Source organism: Nerophis ophidion, linkage group LG15, assembly GCF_033978795.1.
Source record: "Nerophis ophidion isolate RoL-2023_Sa linkage group LG15, RoL_Noph_v1.0, whole genome shotgun sequence".
Lineage (NCBI taxonomy): Eukaryota > Metazoa > Chordata > Actinopteri > Syngnathiformes > Syngnathidae > Nerophis > Nerophis ophidion.
The window spans coordinates 24751037-24770008 of NC_084625.1; the positions used below are offsets into that span (position 1 = coordinate 24751037).

An 18972-nucleotide genomic window follows, 5' to 3' on the forward strand; every position below is an offset into this window, starting at 1 on the left:
TAGAGATCCATCTGGATTCATGAACTTAATTCTAAATGATTATAAATAAATAATAAATCATTCTAAATTATCATGTTAGACCTGCTCGACATCCATTGCTTTCGGTCCCCTAGAGGGTGTGTTGCCCACATATGCGGTCCTCTCCAAGGTTTCTCATAGTCATCATTGTCACCGACGTCCCACTGGGTGTGAGTTTTCCTAGCCCTTATGTGGGCTCTACCGAGGATGTCGTTGTGGTTTGTGCAGCCCTTTGAGACACTAGTGATGTAGGGCTATATAAATAATCATTGATTGATTGATTGATTGAATGAAACATTTTTTCACAAAAAATAAATCTTTAACAAAATTTTTATAGAACGTGTCCACAAAAAATCTAACTGTGAACACTGAATATTGCATTTTTGTATTTCTTTTCACAGTTTATGAACTTACATTAATATTTTGTTGAAGTTTTATTCAATAAACATATTTATAAAGGATTCTTGAATTGTTGCTCTTTTTAGAATATTAAAAAAAAAATCCCACGTACCCCTTGGCATACCTTCAAGTACCCCTGGAGTACGCGTACCCCCACCTGAGAACTTCTGGTCTACAGCAATGCCTTTGTAGTAAGGACTTCGCAGGTGCTCCTAATGTTGTGGCTGATATTTACTTTCAAGTGCAGTAATTTCCTCTGTGAGGTGCAGTTCTCATATTTGTGGTTAGGGGTCGCACCATCACTAGAGAACTGCTTCGACCCTGCGACCAGTAACACCTTGTCATACGTCCAATGCATATTTGACGCGTTTCTGTTACGTTTGACAAACTATGAAAAACTTTTTTTTTCATGATAATGTATAAAAAACTTTTTTTTTTTTTTTTTTTTAGAAATGAGTGAGTACTAATAATTATACATAGTGTGTAGGCATTTTGTTACGCGCACAAATATGGAAATGTGAGTTATCCTTTGTGGCCCAAAGAGCTCCACCTCTCAAGTACACACGTAGTGGGCGGTTTCAGACGGCGGACAGACTCACCTATAAACCAGCATGTAATTATATTCTGCACTGCAACCTGCTAGACTCGGGCAGCGTGAGGAGGAGGCGACCTGTTTCACTTTGCAACTATTTACTGGGTACCTTTTGTGGAGTAAAGCAGGCGACATGGCTTCTTCTCTCGGACTTCTTCTTTCACTTGTGATCCGCGTTGAAGACTTGTTTGTCTTATAAATCCCTCAGAATCACTGTGGCGCACTTTGTCCCGAGGCTGCAAACATCGCTACGGGACTCCGCAATGACAATAAGGAAAGTTTTGCTGTTTTGCGCGTTTTTCCTGAGGGACCACTTCAAATGGCTTGACGCAAGAAGTGCGCCAGAAGTCCGCTTCTGATCTCTGGACTCTTCACTACTTTTGGTCAACCTCTTTGAAAGTTACTTTTCGGCTGCAGGCGCGCACACCATGACCCCCTGTTGGCTCGCCTTGGTCGGGTTGTGCTTGGCCGCCTATGACTGCTTCTCACCGGACAGCAGCAGCCATGCGCACCCGGGCTTCCTCCAGCGGCGCCTCAGGACGCATGAGAGGAGGGAGATGCAGAAGGAGATCCTGTCCATCCTGGGCCTGCCGCACAGACCCAGACCGCATATGTCCCACGCCAAGTACAACTCGGCTCCGCTTTTCATGCTGGACCTGTACAACACCATATCCACAACCAGCGAGGACGTCGGCCAAGCGGACGCCTTGCTGGAGCGCTACGAGCCGATGCGGACCACCCGGAGCCCGGCGCTCCCCTCCTATCAAGAAACGGCTTTTCTCAACGACGCAGACATGGTGATGAGCTTCGTTAACTCGGGTGAGTTGGCTCGGATTGTGCGTAATTGCGCTCTGATGACAGGTGTTGGACACCAGCATTACACCTATCAAACATGCTTAAGGCTCTAAATCAGTGGTTCTTAACCTGGGTTCGATCGAACCCTAGGGGTTCGACGGAGGTCAAGACACACCCGACTCATCGTGTAAATAAAAACTTCTCCCTATCGGCGTATTACGGACAACAGCAGAAGTCAGACTGATTTGCAGGTGTGTAATTTGTTGTGAGTTCATGCACTGTGTGGGTTTTGTTCTTTGAACAAGGTGATGTTCATGCACAGTTCATTTTGTGCACCAGTAAAAAAACATGGTAACACTTTAGTATGGGGAACATATTCACCATTAATTAGTTGCTTATTAAAATGCAAATTAGTAACATATTGGCTTTATTAAGTACTTATTAATGCCTTATTCGGCATGTCTTTATTATAACCCAGTGGTTCTTAACCTTGTTGGAGTTACCGAACCGCACCAGTTTCATATGCGCATTCACCAAAACCTTCTTTAGTGAAAAATTAATTTTAATTTTTTTTTCATATTCAAGAAAAAGTTATTTTTTTACTGGTGCACAAAATGAACCATGCATGAACATCACCTTGTTCAAAGAACAAAACCAACACAGAGCATGAACTCACAACAAATTACACACCTTAAACACATTACCATGAATTGATTAACGTGAACCCAGATTTAAACAAGTTGAAAAACTTATTTGGGTCTTACCATTTAGTGGTTAATTGTACAAGATATGTACTGTACTGTGTAGACTGTACTGTTTCATATAATGTATTCTCTTCCTTTGCAATCTGCTAGTAAACGTTTCAAATCGATCAATCAAACAACCTGCATATCAGATGGAAAATTAGAGGGAACATTTTTTGGGGGTATCCATAATACGCTGATAGGGTGAACTTTTTATTTACACGATAAGTCGGCTGTGTCTTTATCTCCGTGGCGGAGGCTCCACCGAAACCCTGAGGCAGACTCACCGAACCCCTAGGGTTCAATCGAACCCAGGTTAAGAACCACTGTTATAACCCTAACCCTCTAACACTGGCCCTAACCAAATAACTCTAAATTAAGTCTTTGTTACTTAGAATATGTTACCCATACTAAAGTGTTACCAAAAACATATAACTTTGTCTTGAATTTAAGAAAAAACATTTTATTTTTCGCTAAAGTAGGGTTTGGTGAATTCAAATATGAAACTGGTGGGGTTCGGTACCTCCAGCAAGGTCAAGAACCACTGCTCTAAAGGGATTTCATTATGGAACGCATTCATGAGAACGTCCAAGAAGATGTGGGGACCATTTTTCCCCAGCAACTATGTTTTATTGGCTTCTAAAAACAAAATCACCCCACTGACAAAAAGTTATGCATTTTGCACTGAAAGGTGACATTTCAGGATGATCTAAGCTTAACTTCTCTGATCAGCAAAACCTGCGTCTAACAAGAAACTAATAGACAGCATTCCCAAAGGTGCATATGGGTTTACCAATGGATGCCCTGGTTCAATTAAAATAGGTTATTTAAACAGGGATCTAAACAGTACCTCCCTATATCGCAGGATGTTCTCACAGGGAAGTGGCCATTGAGCTTAGACTGTCATCAGCAGGTTGCAGCAGAAATATTGAGAGTTTTGCCTTTCACCTCAGTCCAATGAAACTTTGCCTGTAAATGTTTTAGTGCGGGTTTACACATATTAGACTAATGCAGTCCTTCTCAAATAGTGGGGTGAGCCCCCTGGGCGGGCATTGTGCCTTGCCAGGTTGTGACATCGGGTAAGATGATTTTTTTCTTTTTAGCAATATGAGGAGGCATATATGTAGGGCTTGGCTCCTCTATGACTATGGTGGGAGATGAGGAAAGACTTGTTTTCTTTAATAAGAAGTTTTCCTCTGGTATGCAGAGGTGTACTTATAACAATTTTTTTGACTTATAGCTATTTAGTTGGGGGAGGGGGTGGAAAATATTTTTTCTCAGGGTGTGGTGGAGGAGCGGTACAGAAAATAATTAAGAACTGCACTAATGAGCTTTGTCACCTGTAATGTGTTTCAATTGTTTAGTTGACTAATCCCAACCACTGTATCATGGCGCATTATACTAAAGTCCCCTGAGAGATTAAGTGTGCCACTGGTAATGAACCAATTTCACCTAATTGCTCAGAAAATTATTTATTTACTACAAATAATAGAGCTGTGTTAATTAAGTCACTATGGAAGAAGGTGCATAACTAACTCACGTGTTTTTGGTGGTGTCTATCTGGTAGTGTGCCGTTAGATTGTTCTAATGTAAAAAGCTTAACAGAAGTTGGCAAACAGCAGCGTCTATTAATGCACAAATGTATCAAAGTGCCCCACCCACATCCTTCAATTTTTCTGTATGCAGGCCCATGTGAAAAAAAGTTTGGACACCCCTTCCATCATCTATCATTACTTCTTGCTTCGGGATGCAGGCTTCATTCTAAAAAAAAAAAAAGTGTGATGAAGTTCTAGAAGATGTTTGCTTGATTGTGGTTGTTTGTGGCAGGTTACGCTTTGAGTGCCAGTTGCGCAGAATTTGCCGATACGACATAACCAAGGGTTTGAAATTTTGAGCTAGATATGCATTCATTTGTCTACAGAGACATATTTGTAATGCAAGTCATTGCTACCTACTTCCATGTTAACCCCCCCCCCCCCCCCCCCGTTTCCTAATTTCTAACCTCCATTTATTTATTTGTGAATTGCTTTAGTGAATCTTTGTAGCCAAATCAGATCATTCTTTAATTTGCCAAAGGGTTGCTTTAATCATCGGCATTTTAAAGAACATAAAAGCCCAGATCCTTCCCTTCCATTAGCAGCTCCCAGTGTGTTTACTGGGAGCCTCCAAACAGAGCGTCTGAAGATAAACAGTCGTCCAGACGTTGGTGGTAGAGGAGGTTTAGCACCAGATTTATTGTCCTTCCTCCTTACAAGCTAAACTCCATTGTCATGAATAGCCCCTTTTTTTTAGCAGATTATTAGTCCTTTGAGTATGGATGTTGCAACATGATGAAATCCAGATCTTGCAACAGATGGTTGTTGTTGGATTTAAATGTGGAAGGCTTCTGGACTGGTGATAGTTGGTTTGTCTGGGCTTTACTATTCCAATTTAAGTTTAAGGGCTGCCGTGTTGTTGCACATCTGGGCTTTGACTTTGATTAATCTTGTCCTGTGCATCTTCTGAAGAAGCAGTTGCCATAAGTGCTCTGTGATTTCTAATTAAAGCTGCATGCAATAAATCCACTACTGCATGTCATCCACCTTCAGATCAGTTTTTAATGCGTCTCTTTCAATTTGGCCACTTTGCACATATCGGCTATCAAATGTTCTGGGTGGTCAAAAAGTCTGTGGATCCAACAAAATTAGAGGCAAGACAAATGAAAGGAAGAACGGCCAAAGCAGCCTCACGTCTGGAATAATTACAGAGTTTGATTAATAGATGCACCTCACACAAGGGACTTATTTCAGCACACATGGTGCTCATCAACCGCAAAGACAAAATATAATTTATAAAAAGAAAGATTTGTTAAAAATAGGAAAAACAGGCTTTGCTACAGATCTTGAATAATGCCTTCAGTAGTCAGTTTTATAAAACATACGATTTGGAAAAAATAGAACAGGCTTTGCTACACATCTCGAAAAAACGCAGCCGTCAGTTTAATCAAAAAACAGATTTGATTGAAAGTAATATAATCCGATATTTGTGTTTTGCTGATATTGGACCAATGTCTGATATCAATACCAATTGGCACCCCGTTTGTAATAGTGCCAAAAAAGTGCTGCTTCATTAAAAAATGCAGCCAGTTGCATAATCCGAAGGTTAGTAACATAAGTAATAGACGTATTTGGATGAAATTTTCCGAAAATATCCGAAATAGGTCCTGAAACAAGCACTTTTGTAGTTTTTATTATTCATATATGAGCTTGTCAAAAATAGTTGTTGACATTCATCCTGTCACCATACAGTATAGACAAACAACCAGCATTGAATTTTAGGTTCATCAAGATGTATACAATTTTTGTTTTGGTTTCCTGGTATGTAAAAAAACAAACAAAAAAAAGAAGCTAAAAATAACTACAATATATCAATGTTTTTTTTTCTACAGTACTTGCTATGGTTATTTTGTTGAAGAAAACCTTTAGCGTTGATGAGCATGAGTAAGTGTGCTCTGTAGTGTTGGGCAGCACATTTAATGGGTAGCAACTTTTTTCAGAACACCGGATCAAAAACCTTGTGCGGGCAACCGCCTGATTTTATTTGATTTGTTTTTAACTCCACAAAATGGAAGTTATCGAGGTATCGTGAATGGTCAGCATTCGGCAGCTTTATCTAACTCGACATGCGCTTTAAAATGTTGGTATGCCCATTTATAGTGTGAAGCCATGAAGAAATGAACTATCTTCCTCCGACAAACCCATTCAAACAATTACTTCATATGCAACTACAATTTATGATGCTTATACTTGATATTGACAAATGTCATGACTTTAATATTGTTCAATCAAGGACACTTATTACATATGTCTAGCTCTTGTGCATTTAAATGTGTGCTTAGCTGTTGTGTAGTTGCTAGCCTACCATGTTAACCGTCTTGTAAATGACTACTGAAATACTTGAAAATATCAACCATATGTGCTTATTGGAGGACATTCAGTTTTAAATGGCAACAGGACTGCTTGTATTGGAGTGCTTATAGCAGTCAGTCCGGTCGCTCTTTCAGTGCCTCCTTCTCTGCTCGCGCCGGGCTCCTTTTCAGTCGCCCGTCTTCCTGTACTCGTCTGGTCTTCCGTCTGGCTCTCCGTGGTTCTCGCTCGTCTGTGCGCTCGTCTGATCTTCCGTCTGGTTGTCTCCTACTTCTTCTGCCTAGATTGCTCCTCCTTCCCCCTTTTTATGCTGCAGCAGAAGATATAGCGAGTGTGCGCAGGTGTGTTGTGTCCGCACCTGACGCTGATGGCTGTAATGTCGCTCCAGGCGTGCCCCGCCTCTCCGCTCTGCTGCATGCCCCGCCTCCTGGCCTCCATCTTGATCAGGACAATCATATATCCTAGCCCGCTGTCGGCTCGTCGGCTCAGTCTCTTCACAACGAGTATTAGCCACAATGATACCTGTGGATTTAGCCCTATAATACAGTGGTTCTCAACCTTTTTTCAGTGATGTAGCCCCGTGAACATTTTTAAATTCAAATACCCCCTAATCAGAGCAAAACATTTTTGGTTGAAAAAAAGACATAAAGAAGCAAAATACAACTATGTCATCAGTTTCTGATTTATTAAATTGTATAACAGTGCAAAATATTGCTCATTTGTAGTGGTCTTTCTTGAACTATTTGGGAAAAAAAGATATAAAAATAACAAAAAACTTGTTGAAAAATAAACAAGTGATTCAATTATAAATAAAGATTTTCTACGCATCAATTTAAATTGCCCTCTTTGGGGATTGTAATAGGGATCCATCTGGATTCAAGAACTTAATTCTAAACATTTATTCACAAAGAAAGAAATCTTTAACATCAATATTTAAGGAACATGTCCACAAAAAAATCTAGGTGTCAACACTGAATTTTTTTCATAGTTTTATGAACTTACATTCATATTTTGTTGAAGTATTATTCAATAAATATATTTATAAAAGGATTATTGAATTGTTGCTATTTTTAGAATAAAAAAAATAAAAAAATCTCACATACCCCTTGGCATACCTTCAAGTACTCCCAGGGGTACTCGTACCCCCATTTGAGAACCACTGCTACAATACACCAAGTAGCACTGCCCATGTGGAAGAACTGACCTTTATCCTTAGAACATTCCCACAGATACACGCCAAAATGTTGTCAAGTCTTTCCTAGAGTACTGAATAGTTGTGTGGACATTGTATTTTCTTCCAGTTCCACTATAAAGTACTTCTGTCCATAAAATGCATTAGCTCCTAAAGCCTGACGCTTTGGCTCGCAGCGATGTTCTTCACAGCCAGCTGCAACAGTAGCGCGAGACAGAAAGGTCATTTTGGGAAAGCCTTTACAGCCCAACTCTTTGCGTTCCCCTCAAAACTGTACGTGAGTCATGTATGGACCTCTTGTTCAGTCACTTTCATCACTCTGTTTCAACATAAAGAGCAAGTAGTGGAAAAACTCCTAATTGGGAGACCAGAAGCACATTTTCCAGGTTCTTTTTCATCTTCATTCCTAGAATAGCGCATTCATCACTGTTTGCCTTGTGGACGTCCTGCTTTTCCAGTCCACAGTGACAGTGTGTGACTCACGCTGCGTGACACACTGCAGCTCCCGACATGTCCTTAATGCACGGCGGAGCACCGCTGGATGATGACCACAGTTTAGGGCTTGCCCGGACTTGTTGGATGTCCGTTCCGCTTTCTTGTGGCTTATGCGGACAAACGAATGGCTTTCATTTTTAGTGGAAAATGTGAGCGTCTTTCTTATCAATGGCCACACGAGTCATTGTTTGTGCGCAGGAAGTCTTTTGTTGTTAAATTTAGTGTATGATACACTCACATATCTGTTTCGCCTGATATAAAAACAAAATACAGTCCCTCAATGCTCACTAGATTAACAGGCAGTGACATATGGGGCACCGCACCAGCCAGCAGGGGAAAAACGGTGCTATTCCCATCAGGTCTGTTTTTTGTGGCAGTGCCGTTACTTTGGTGGTTGCGACAAGTCAAGGATGCACAGAAACTGGCTTTGGTTTCATGGGTCAGAGAGAAGGAACTCCTAATGTTGTCCTGCTGTCATTTGCATTTAACTGTGATGTCCTTAAGTTTTTCATGCATTAGCAGCATTAAAGGTCCTGTATTATGCAAAGTGGATTAACAGCAGTGGTTCCCTAAAGCCTGTTTATGAACCCAAAATGTGAGCGAGATCAATGGACTGTCTTATTTGTTTGCTCATGGAAGGAAATCCTTCCTCAGGCTTTGCTACACATCTTAACGACTGAAACTCTGCTAGCAATCTGTCAGCAACAAATGTTAGCGTTTCCCAGCCATTCATTCATTTGTGGAGGCCCCTCAATGACAAATGTATTTTGTGCTACCTGTTAAGAATTATCCATGCTTATTTTGAAACCTTTTTTTGTCACTTGATTGATTGATTGATATATTTTTATTTCAAATATGCAAAAAAAACCCCCCAAAAATCAAGAGCAAGCCTGATCCAATACAGTGCTATAGCCTTAGCAGCCATTGTAACAAAATGAAAACAATGGAGAATAAAAAACGAAAACAAATGATCATTGGACTTTATTATTTTTTTATTTACTCTTTTAACATATTTGAAAGGGAGTGAGAAGAAGTTTACACTTATTTAAAGGCCTACTAAAATGAGATTTTCTTATTTAAATGGGGATAGCAGGTCCATTCGATGTGTCATACTTGATCATTTTGCGATATTGCCATATTTTTGCTGAAAGGATTTCGTAGAGAACATCGATGATAAAGTTCGCAACCGGTGTGAGGTCTCCTCACATCCTCACATTGTTTATAATCATGGCCACCAGCAGCTAGAGCGATTCGGACCGAGAAAGCGACAATTTCCCCATTAATTTGAGCGAGGATGAAAGATTCGGGGACGAGGAAATTTAGAGTGAAGGACTAGAAAAAAAAAAGTTTAAAAAAAAAGGCGATTGCTTTGGGAGCGATTCAGATATTTTAGACACATTTACTAGGATCATTCTGGGAAATCCCTTATCTTTCTATTGTGTTGCTAGTGTTTTAGCGAATTAAATTGTACCTGATAGTCGGAGGGGGGGTGTCCATGGGTGTGTTGACGCCACTCTCTGAGGGAAGTCACAAAGCTGCGGCAGGACAGAAGCTCCGCTGATCTCCGGTAAGAGGTGACTTTTTACCACAATTTTCTCACCAAAACCTGCTGGTTGACAAGTGGTCGGGAAACATGTTCGCTTGACCGCTCTGTTGAATAGTAAAGCTTCACCTCCGGGAATTTTAAACAAGGAAACAATGTGTGTTTGTGTGGCTAAAGGCTAAAGCTTCCCACCTCCATCTTTCTACTTTGACTTCTCCATTATTAATTGAAGAAATTGCAAAAGATTCAGCAACACAGATATCCAGAATACTGTGTGATTGCGCGATGAAAAGAGACGTCTTTTAGCCGTAAGTGGTGCTGCTTTAATATGTCCCCTCCAACTAATAACGTCACAAACACGCGTCGTCATTCCGCGACGTTTTCAACAGGAAACTCCACGGGAAATTTAAAATTGTAATTTAGTAAACTGAACCGGCCGTATTGGCATGTGTTGCAATGTTAATATTTCATCATTGATATATAAACTATCAGACTGCGTGGTGGGTAGTAGTGGGTTTCAGTAGGCCTTTAATCCCACCCCTTTTCTTTAAATCATAAATTACTCTGAGCTAGAACTACCTATTCACGCTATGTACAAACCTAATGAACTTGTATATACATAAATTATAAATATATACATACATATGCACACTACACACATACACAGCCACACCATTACCAATAGTGATCATGGAAATGAGCAGCCCTACACACTTTTGTATCACAAAGAACACAATATCAAACCCTTTCTTCATCTCTGTTCCTCCGGAATACCATGTACCTAGACTTCTGCTTTCCGTTTTGCTTACGTTATGATTGCTGTTTTATGTGCAGAAGTAATTGTTGACATGTCTTTAAGAAACATATTTGAGGAATTTCTTAAGTCTGGGTGATATTTTTATTGATGTTCTAAAATCAATATAGTCATGATGACAGCTGTTTACTTTGTAAATAGTGTGCCATACACTTCAGTGAGTCTATGGCACACTCACTACCTGTATTCACACTCCACTGATATTGTGTTAGTGTTTCATAATGGTTATGTATTGGCCTGCAAATAAAATGTGTAGTTTTTTGGTTTTAAACAAATAACTGTGCAAAAGGAAATATGAAACATACTGCTCTGGTCAATGAGCCAAATGCTAAACAAAAAAAGAAAATGTTCCCCTTTTTATTTGGAGCTGTTATCGTATTTCCCGGGATACAGAGCGCACCCACCAAACTTTAGAATACATTTTTTTTTATATATATTTTACTCGTAACAGACTTATATATGTAAGTGTAGAACTTTACAAAAATACATAAAGTATGTAGAATATATAAAGTAGAACTTTCTATTTCTAATTATACCACAGATGTATACTGGTACGAAATTGTTTGAAAATGTTTATTTACATACCTTAATTGTTTTCAAACAGTGCCTGTAACACAGCAGTAAAACGGATGATCAAACAAAACAGAAGTCATCCTCATGGACGCTCTAGCTGCTCAATCTAGCTCTCCAATCAGCCAAGCAGACTCAATAACTATACGGTAAAGTTTTGGTAAATTTACGAAAAGCATGCGTTTGTACGTCAATAACTTTTTGGGTAGTTTTAAAGCAGATTAAAGAGGTCAGACTGTCTTGATCTTTCACTAAGGAAATATTTTCCTCATCTTAAAGTGCCTGAACTCCAGTTAAGCACTTCCTTTTTGCAGGGACACCTGACCCAAGGCTTCGATGTGATCAAATAATTAGTGGGCTTCCATCCAAAAGTCAATTGTTTGATGTAGAAATATATCTTTAGCAGTGGGAAGAGACGCTAAATCGCCATGAAACACATCCTAAGACCACCCGTCGCTTCACCCCGTTTTAGCGTAAACAGCATTAGCCAGGGGTTGAATGAGGAATGCTTTACATAAGATCTTCCAGCATACAAACTTCCCTTTTAGACGGGTGAGAAAACCGGCATTAGTGAACAACATGGCTCATCCGTTGACATCATCAGATACCACTATGTCCTTACAAGTTGACTCCATGTTGACGAACGGCTCCAGATAAACAAATAGCTCTCCTTACTAAATTACGATTTGTTTGATTGCTTCAGATTCTTAGGATTCCTGCAAAAACACACAAGAGCTTCTAGAAACAAACTTTCAAGAGAGCGGAACGCTATCTATGCCGACCAAAGGTTTTTTTTTTATGAGACAATTTTAAGTTAGGAGGCGTGCGTGTCATCACTTTACAACAGACCTGGGCAAATTAAGGCCCGGGGGCCACATGCGGCCTGTTAAGCTTTTCAATCTGGCCCACCGGGCATTCCCAAATAATTTTTTTTTAGATCTTTAAGATGGAAAGTGTAGCTGCCATTATGATGTGCAGTCATGTTTTCTAAGTCTTCAACTATACAAAGTATTTCAATGGTTGGAAAATGTGCTTATGTATGATATACCAGTTACTATGATCATACAATTAGTTACTATGGTATTCTAATTAGTTACTATGGTCATCTAATTAGTTACTATGGTAATCTACGTCACAGCAGCTCAGATGTGGCACCAAGCAGTGTGGGCGGGAAGGGTTTCCACAAACGCGGAAGGAGATTTTCACAACAAAGTTCTAAAGCTTAGTGATGTATCAGATATATCAAATTGTAGGTGGGTTTATTTTGTACATTTTGTGCTCCTATTTCACAGTTTGTTGCATCTTTGTTGTGTTTCATTTGATTCTAAAATGTGTCGATCGGAAGGGGGTGTGACATTCATATTTTGTCAATATTCAGTGTTTTGTCGTTCATATAATGCACAATTCCATTATGTTTTCAAGGCAGTTTGTCACCATCTTTTTAGCATTCAATCAGACATTATTGTGAGGTTTTGTATTAGTGTTCCTAAAAATAGACATACCGGCCCCCAGACACATTTTTTTCTCTAAATGTGGCTGGCCCCCAAGTCAAAATAATTCCCCAGGCCTGCTTTACAAAGTGAGATCGCCAACTACTGGTCAGGCATACATATTACAGTTTTTCAATGGCAAAATACCTTTCCACATCTTATATGCATATAATGAAACAAATATTAATATAAACAATGGCCGCAAATATACTTGCATGTACCAACGCCATTTCCATATGAGTTGACAAATTGTGTTGGATGTAAATATAAACGGAATACAATGATTTGCAAATCGTTTTCAACCCATATTCAATTGAATGCACTACAAAGACAAGATATTTGATGTTCAAACTCATAAACTTTATTTTTTTTTTGCAAATAATAATTAACTTAGAATTTCATGGCTGCAACACGTGCCAAAGTAGTTGGGAAAGGGCATGTTCACCACTGTTACATCACCTTTTCTTTTAACAACACTCAATAAACGTTTCGGAACTGAGGAAACTAATTGTTGAAGCTTTGAAAGTGGAATTCTTTCCCGTTCTTGTTTTATGTAGAGCTTCAGTCGTTCAACAGACCTGGGTCTCCGCTTTCGTATTTTACGCTTCATAATGGGCCAGACATTTTCGATGGGAGACAGGTCTGGACTGCAGGCGGGCCAGGAAAGTACCCGCACTCTTTTTTTTACAAAGCCATGCTGTTGTAACACGTGCTGAATGTGGCTTGGCATTGTTTTGCTGAAATAAGCAGGGGCGTCCATGAAAAAGACGGTGCTTAGATGGCAGCATATGTTGTTCCAAAACCTGTATGCACCTTTCAGCATTAATGGTGCCTTCACAGATGTGTAAGTTACCCATGCTTTGGGCACTAATGCACCCCCATACCATCACAGATGCTGGCTTTTGAACTTTGCGTCGATAACCGTCTGGATGGTTCGCTTCCACTTTGGTCCGGATAACACAATGTCAAATATTTCCAAAAACAATTTGAAACGAGGACTCGTCAGACCACGGAACACTTTTCCACTTTGCATCAGTCCATCTTAGATGATCTTGGGCCCAGAGAAGCCGGCGGCGTTTCTGGATGTTGTTGATAAATGGGTTTCGCTTTGCATAGTAGGGCTTTAACTTGCACTTACAGATGTAGCGATGAACTGTATTTAGTGACAGTGGTTTTCTGAAGTGTTCCTGAGCGCATGTGGTGATATCATTTAGAGATTGATGTCGGTTTTTGATACAGTGCTGTCTGAGGGATGGAAGGTTACAGTCATTCAATGTTGGTTTCCGGCCATGCCGCTTACGTGGAGTGATTTCTCCAGATTCTCTGAACCTTTTGATGATATTATGGACCGTAGATGTTGAAATCCCTAAATTTCTTGCAATTGCACTTTGAGAAACGTTGTTCTTAAACTGTTTGACTGTTTGCTCACGCAGTTGTGGACAAAGAGGTGTACCTCGCCCCATCCTTTCTTGTGAAAGACCGAGCATTTTTTGGGAAGATATTTTTATACCCAATCATGGCACCCACCTGTTCTCAATTAACCTGCACACCTGTGGGATGTTCCAAATAAGTGTTTGATGAGCATTCCTCAACTTTATCAGTATTCATTGCCAACTTTCCCAACATCTTTGTCACGTGTTACAGGCATCAAATTCTAAAGTTAATGATTATTTCCAAAAAAAAAAAATGTTTATCAGTTTGAACATCAAATATGTTGTCTTTCTAGCATATTCAACTGAATATGCGTTGAAAATGATTCGCAAATCATTGTATTCCGTTTATATTTACATCTAACACAATTTCCCAACTCATATGGAAACAGGGTTTGTCTTAAGTGTCAAACTTAAATCAGCATGTGCAGACATTTATTGTGCCCTTTACACCGAATACTAATACTTGGTTAATATTCAACTCACAAAATGTAAATGGAGTATTGTTGGCGGTTTGTGAGATGGTAATTTATTGGGCTTAATGGGCGGTATAGAGGATTTCCCATTGGCTCCATTGTAATCGGACTTTTACTTGCATTTATTTACGAGTTAGATTGCATTAAAAATACATCCGTCATAATGTCTTTCATAATGATTGTGAATGAAAGGCAAAACTCAGAAGTGCAGTTCCCCTCTACGTTGAAGTGGAATGGTTGTTTTTTGGCGACACCTAGTGGCCACAATAATTAAGTTGAAGCTCACGATGCAGTAAGTCAAGTGATGCGGACACGTTTCTTACTGAATACATTGTAATGGGCTTCTGCCTTTCAGACTTTGTGTGTTTAATACAAAACTATAATTACTAGATACTTGTTTATATTGACGAATGTTCTGTTTTAAAATGCAATACTGTTTAGCTAAGGACACTTTTTGCATTTTGTTCTGGATTGTGTGCACAGCTGTTGTGAAACTTCTTTCTCTTAGTAGCCGATAGTCGACCATGTTTACCTTTTTGTAAATGACTTCACTAAAATACAAGAAGACCAACCCTGTCTGCTTACTGACAGAGTTGCGCAAGCAAACACGCTGCAGGACTGCTTGTATCGTAGCTTATATTGGAATGCTTACGTCGTAGATTTTAGATGCGAGCTTATTTTTCTATCTAGCTCTGTCTGCTAAAGAAAATGTTCTTAGCTGTTGGGGTAAAAGTCCTGCCTTGCCAGAGATTGTGACAATGAACTCCTCAGCACTATTTCTACCAACTGAGCAGTTTGGTCTATTTGAGCTATTACAACATTGGTTCTGTTGCTCCTGACATTGTTCTACATGACAAAACAGATGAAAATTTGGAAAAGCATGAAGATCAACAACTTCTTTTTGTGCGGCGGGGTCAAGGAATTGGATATCAAGACTCTCCCGGATAAAAATGCAACGTCTTTGCTCGGGTAAAGTTGCATTTCACGATTTAACTTTTGCTTCTACAGCGACGTTACCTTTTTGTTGCGCACGTCGTTTACGAGTATGCATGTTTTCCCCAAATATAACTATAGATGTCCACATTGTGTATGTGTTAAAAGCTTCAATTTTGAGTGCTGCCTTTGGTAAAAACTTAACCCTTTTAGGTTTTGCTCACAGTTGTTTGCTTTTATTTAGACTCGCCGAGTTGGTGCTTTATTAAACACTTGTAGCAAAAATGCGTTTTAAGAACTCCAACACAAGATAAAATACTGATAATATCAAGATCATTTTTAAATGGGAAATACTAAACGTTAAAAGTATATCGAAGAAAACTGTAAGTGAAGTGATCACTGCGAACTTGTGCACGCTTCGACTCGATCTGCTCCCTTGGTCTAGAAAGCGTGCTGCGTGCCACTAGTCCATCCATTTCCTACCGCTTATTCCCTTTTGGGGTCGCGGGGGGCGCTGGCGCCTATCTCAGCTACAATCGGGCGGAAGGCGGGGTACACCCTGGACAAGTCGTTTTTCATAAAATCTTGCAATCTTTCGCCCGTCTTGATTACTTCTCAAGGTATTTTAAAGAAACCTTTTATTATTTTTGCCTTTTGAACGATTCCAACAGCCTAAACATAGGTCGGCAACCCGCTGCTCTAGAGCGGCATGTGGCTCTTTAGCGCCACCCGAGTGGCTCTCTGGAGCTTTTTCAAAAATTTATCAAAAATGGAAAAAGATGAGGGGAAAAAAATATATTTTTTGTTTTAATATGGTTTCTGTGGGAGAACAAACATGATACAAACCTCCCTAATTGTTATAAAGCACACTGTTCATATTAAACATGTTTCACTGATTCGACTATTTGGGAAGCGCCGTTTTGTCCTAATAATTTTGGCGGTCCTTGAACTCACCATTGTTTAGTTACATGTATAACTTTCTCAGACTTTCTAGGACGTGTTTCATGCCACTTCTTTTTCTGTCTCATTTTGTCAACCAAACTTTTAACGTTGTGCATGAAGGCACAAAGGTGAGTTTTGTTGATGTTATTGACTTGTGTGGTGTGCTAATCACACATTTGGTCACTGCAAGCTAATCGATGCTAAAAGGCCATTTAGGTTAGCTATATGTACATATTGCATCATTATGCGTCATTTGTAGAAATGTTTGAGGTAATTTAGTTTCCTATAAGTCCTCTTAATTCGAATAGTATCTCGTGAAACAAAATCTGTATGTAATATGGCTTTTATTTTTTTAGGGCTCCAGACATATTTATTTTTGTACATATTGGTCCAATATGTTCTCTTTCAACGTTTTGGGTTGTCGACCCCTGGCCTAAAACAACGCAAGCATAGGGCAATTTTCTTCCAGAAAGGCAAAATGTCGCCCAGAACGCTATGACGCTCGCTGTGACACTACTTCAAGACTCATATCGTTACATGACGTTGGGTGTATACAACCTATATTTTTGGTCAAAGGGAGCTACTTTTTCCCCTAACTTCCCAATGCACTTTATATCATTACCAAAGTTAGAAATATATTTATCCACATTGTACGTTTTCTAACCAGTAAGTGTCAGAAATGACATTCCACCACACATTTGGAGTTTCAATGTGTGTTTTCCTTTCTGCTTTGTCAAGCATGCCAAATCCCAATAAAAGCCTAAACATTTAGTTGGGCATGATGTGTGACAATTATAACCTCTCTCCAATAATAGAATAGAATAGAATAGAATAGAAAGTACTTTATTGATCCCTAGGAAAATTCAGCACCTCAGTTCGCTCACAATAGACAATAATAATAATAATAAATAATATATAACATATATGTAAAATATAAACTATATGAATACTATAAATATATTCTACATATATTCTACATTTAAGTGCAGTCAAGGAACATATGCATTATACAGTCTGTTGGCTGTCGGTATGAAGGACCTCCTGTGTCGTTCCGTGTTGCATTTTGCGAGTCTGAGCCTTCCACTGAACATGCTCATTCTCTCCACAAGGTCGTAGTGTAGTGGGTGGGAGGTGTTGTCCATAATGGCTAGGAGTTTTGATAGACTTCTTCTCTCTGACACCACCGCCAGAGAGTCCAGCTCCACTCCCACCACGTTACTGGCCTTCTCTACCAGCTTGTCCAGTCTGTTCTCGTCCCTCACTCTTAGCCCGCTGCCCCAGCAGGCCATTGCGTACAAGAAGGCGCCCGCCACCACCGACTCGTAGAACATCTTCAACATCTTCAACATCTTTGTACAGATGTTGAAGGATCCTAGCCTCCTGAGGATGGCTCTTCTTGTAGAGGGCCTCAGCGTGTTTTGACCCATTCAGCTTGTTGTCGATGTGTACACCGAGGTATTTATAATCCTCAATCATGTCCACAGCCACCACCTTGATGGAAAGAGGGGTCGCCAAAATACTCCTCCTTCCCAGGTCCACAACCAGCTCCTTGGTCTTCGTCAAATTGAGCTGTAGGTGGTTCTTTCCACACCATGTGACAAAGTCCTGTATTCCTCAATATAATTGCCTACTTCTAATTATTGTCACTTGTAAATACTATATTAAGTGCATTTACCATAGTTTGACTTTTAGTTCAGTGATTCTCAAACTGCGGTGGGACACGGGCTCCTTCTAGTGTACTTGATTAAAGTACAGTGTTTTATTTTCCAGTATTAAAACTGTGTAATGTTACCGTGGCCAAAATATTCAATATACTTGTGAAATAAAACCTCTGCCTTGTTTTTAAGGAATATATAGGCCTACTTCATTACTGTATTTTAATGTGGGCCATTATGCTGGTACTTGGAGAGACACGTTTTTTTTGAGGTGGTACTTGGTCAAAAAAGTTTGAGAACCACTTGTTTTAGTTTAACAGCATCAAGAAAAATTGTATGCTTTGTGGAATTTCCTACTAAATTGACATGCAGGCACACAAAGTCATCGCAGTCGCACGCCAAACACTGGACACACACGTCTAGCGCCCACCCAGCCTGATGCTATCTAACCCTCTCACGCCATAACTCTCCCACTTCACAAGATGCCAGTCGCGATCTGTGCTGGAGATATACCTTTCATGCCATGTTGCCCCCCCTTCTTCCGTCTCTCGTCATGTCTTTTTCTTCTTTCTGACTTTCTACCTCGGAATGATTGCAGCGCGAGACGGAGGAGTTGAGACGTGACACACTCCCGGCTGCTAACGATCGATTGAGGAGAGCTGATAACCCTAGCGCAACATCTGATTAGCTGCCATTTATCACTCCTGAGTGCAGGCATGGAGGAATTTGTGGCGCTCGACCTGGCAAAGCTTCACTTTCCCCCTCGTACATCTTCTCATTTTCTCCCTGCTTTTATCTACACTTATTTTCTCTGCACTACTTGATCTTCATGCAGGTTTGAGGAGCAACACCTGCTCATACATGCTGTGCAGCTTTAAACTGCTCATCGTAACATTCTGCTATAGGGGCTCATGTAAACACACAGCATAATGATCTTTTACAGAGGTGCAGTATGTTTTCTAACATGTACTGTGCAACAG

General features: G+C 40.0%; 1 protein-coding gene across 1 annotated transcript in view; it reads left to right on the forward strand.

Annotated features, from left to right (window-relative positions):
- The first annotated feature begins 1008 nt into the window (after nucleotides 1–1008).
- The window catches only part of bmp6 (bone morphogenetic protein 6), a 121361-nt gene continuing 103397 nt past the window's right edge, over nucleotides 1009–18972 (forward strand). The window contains exon 1 of the mRNA XM_061921907.1: nucleotides 1009–1828. Coding sequence (XP_061777891.1) covers nucleotides 1438–1828 — 391 coding nt within the window. The 5' untranslated portion in view covers nucleotides 1009–1437. The remainder of the gene's footprint in view (nucleotides 1829–18972) is intronic.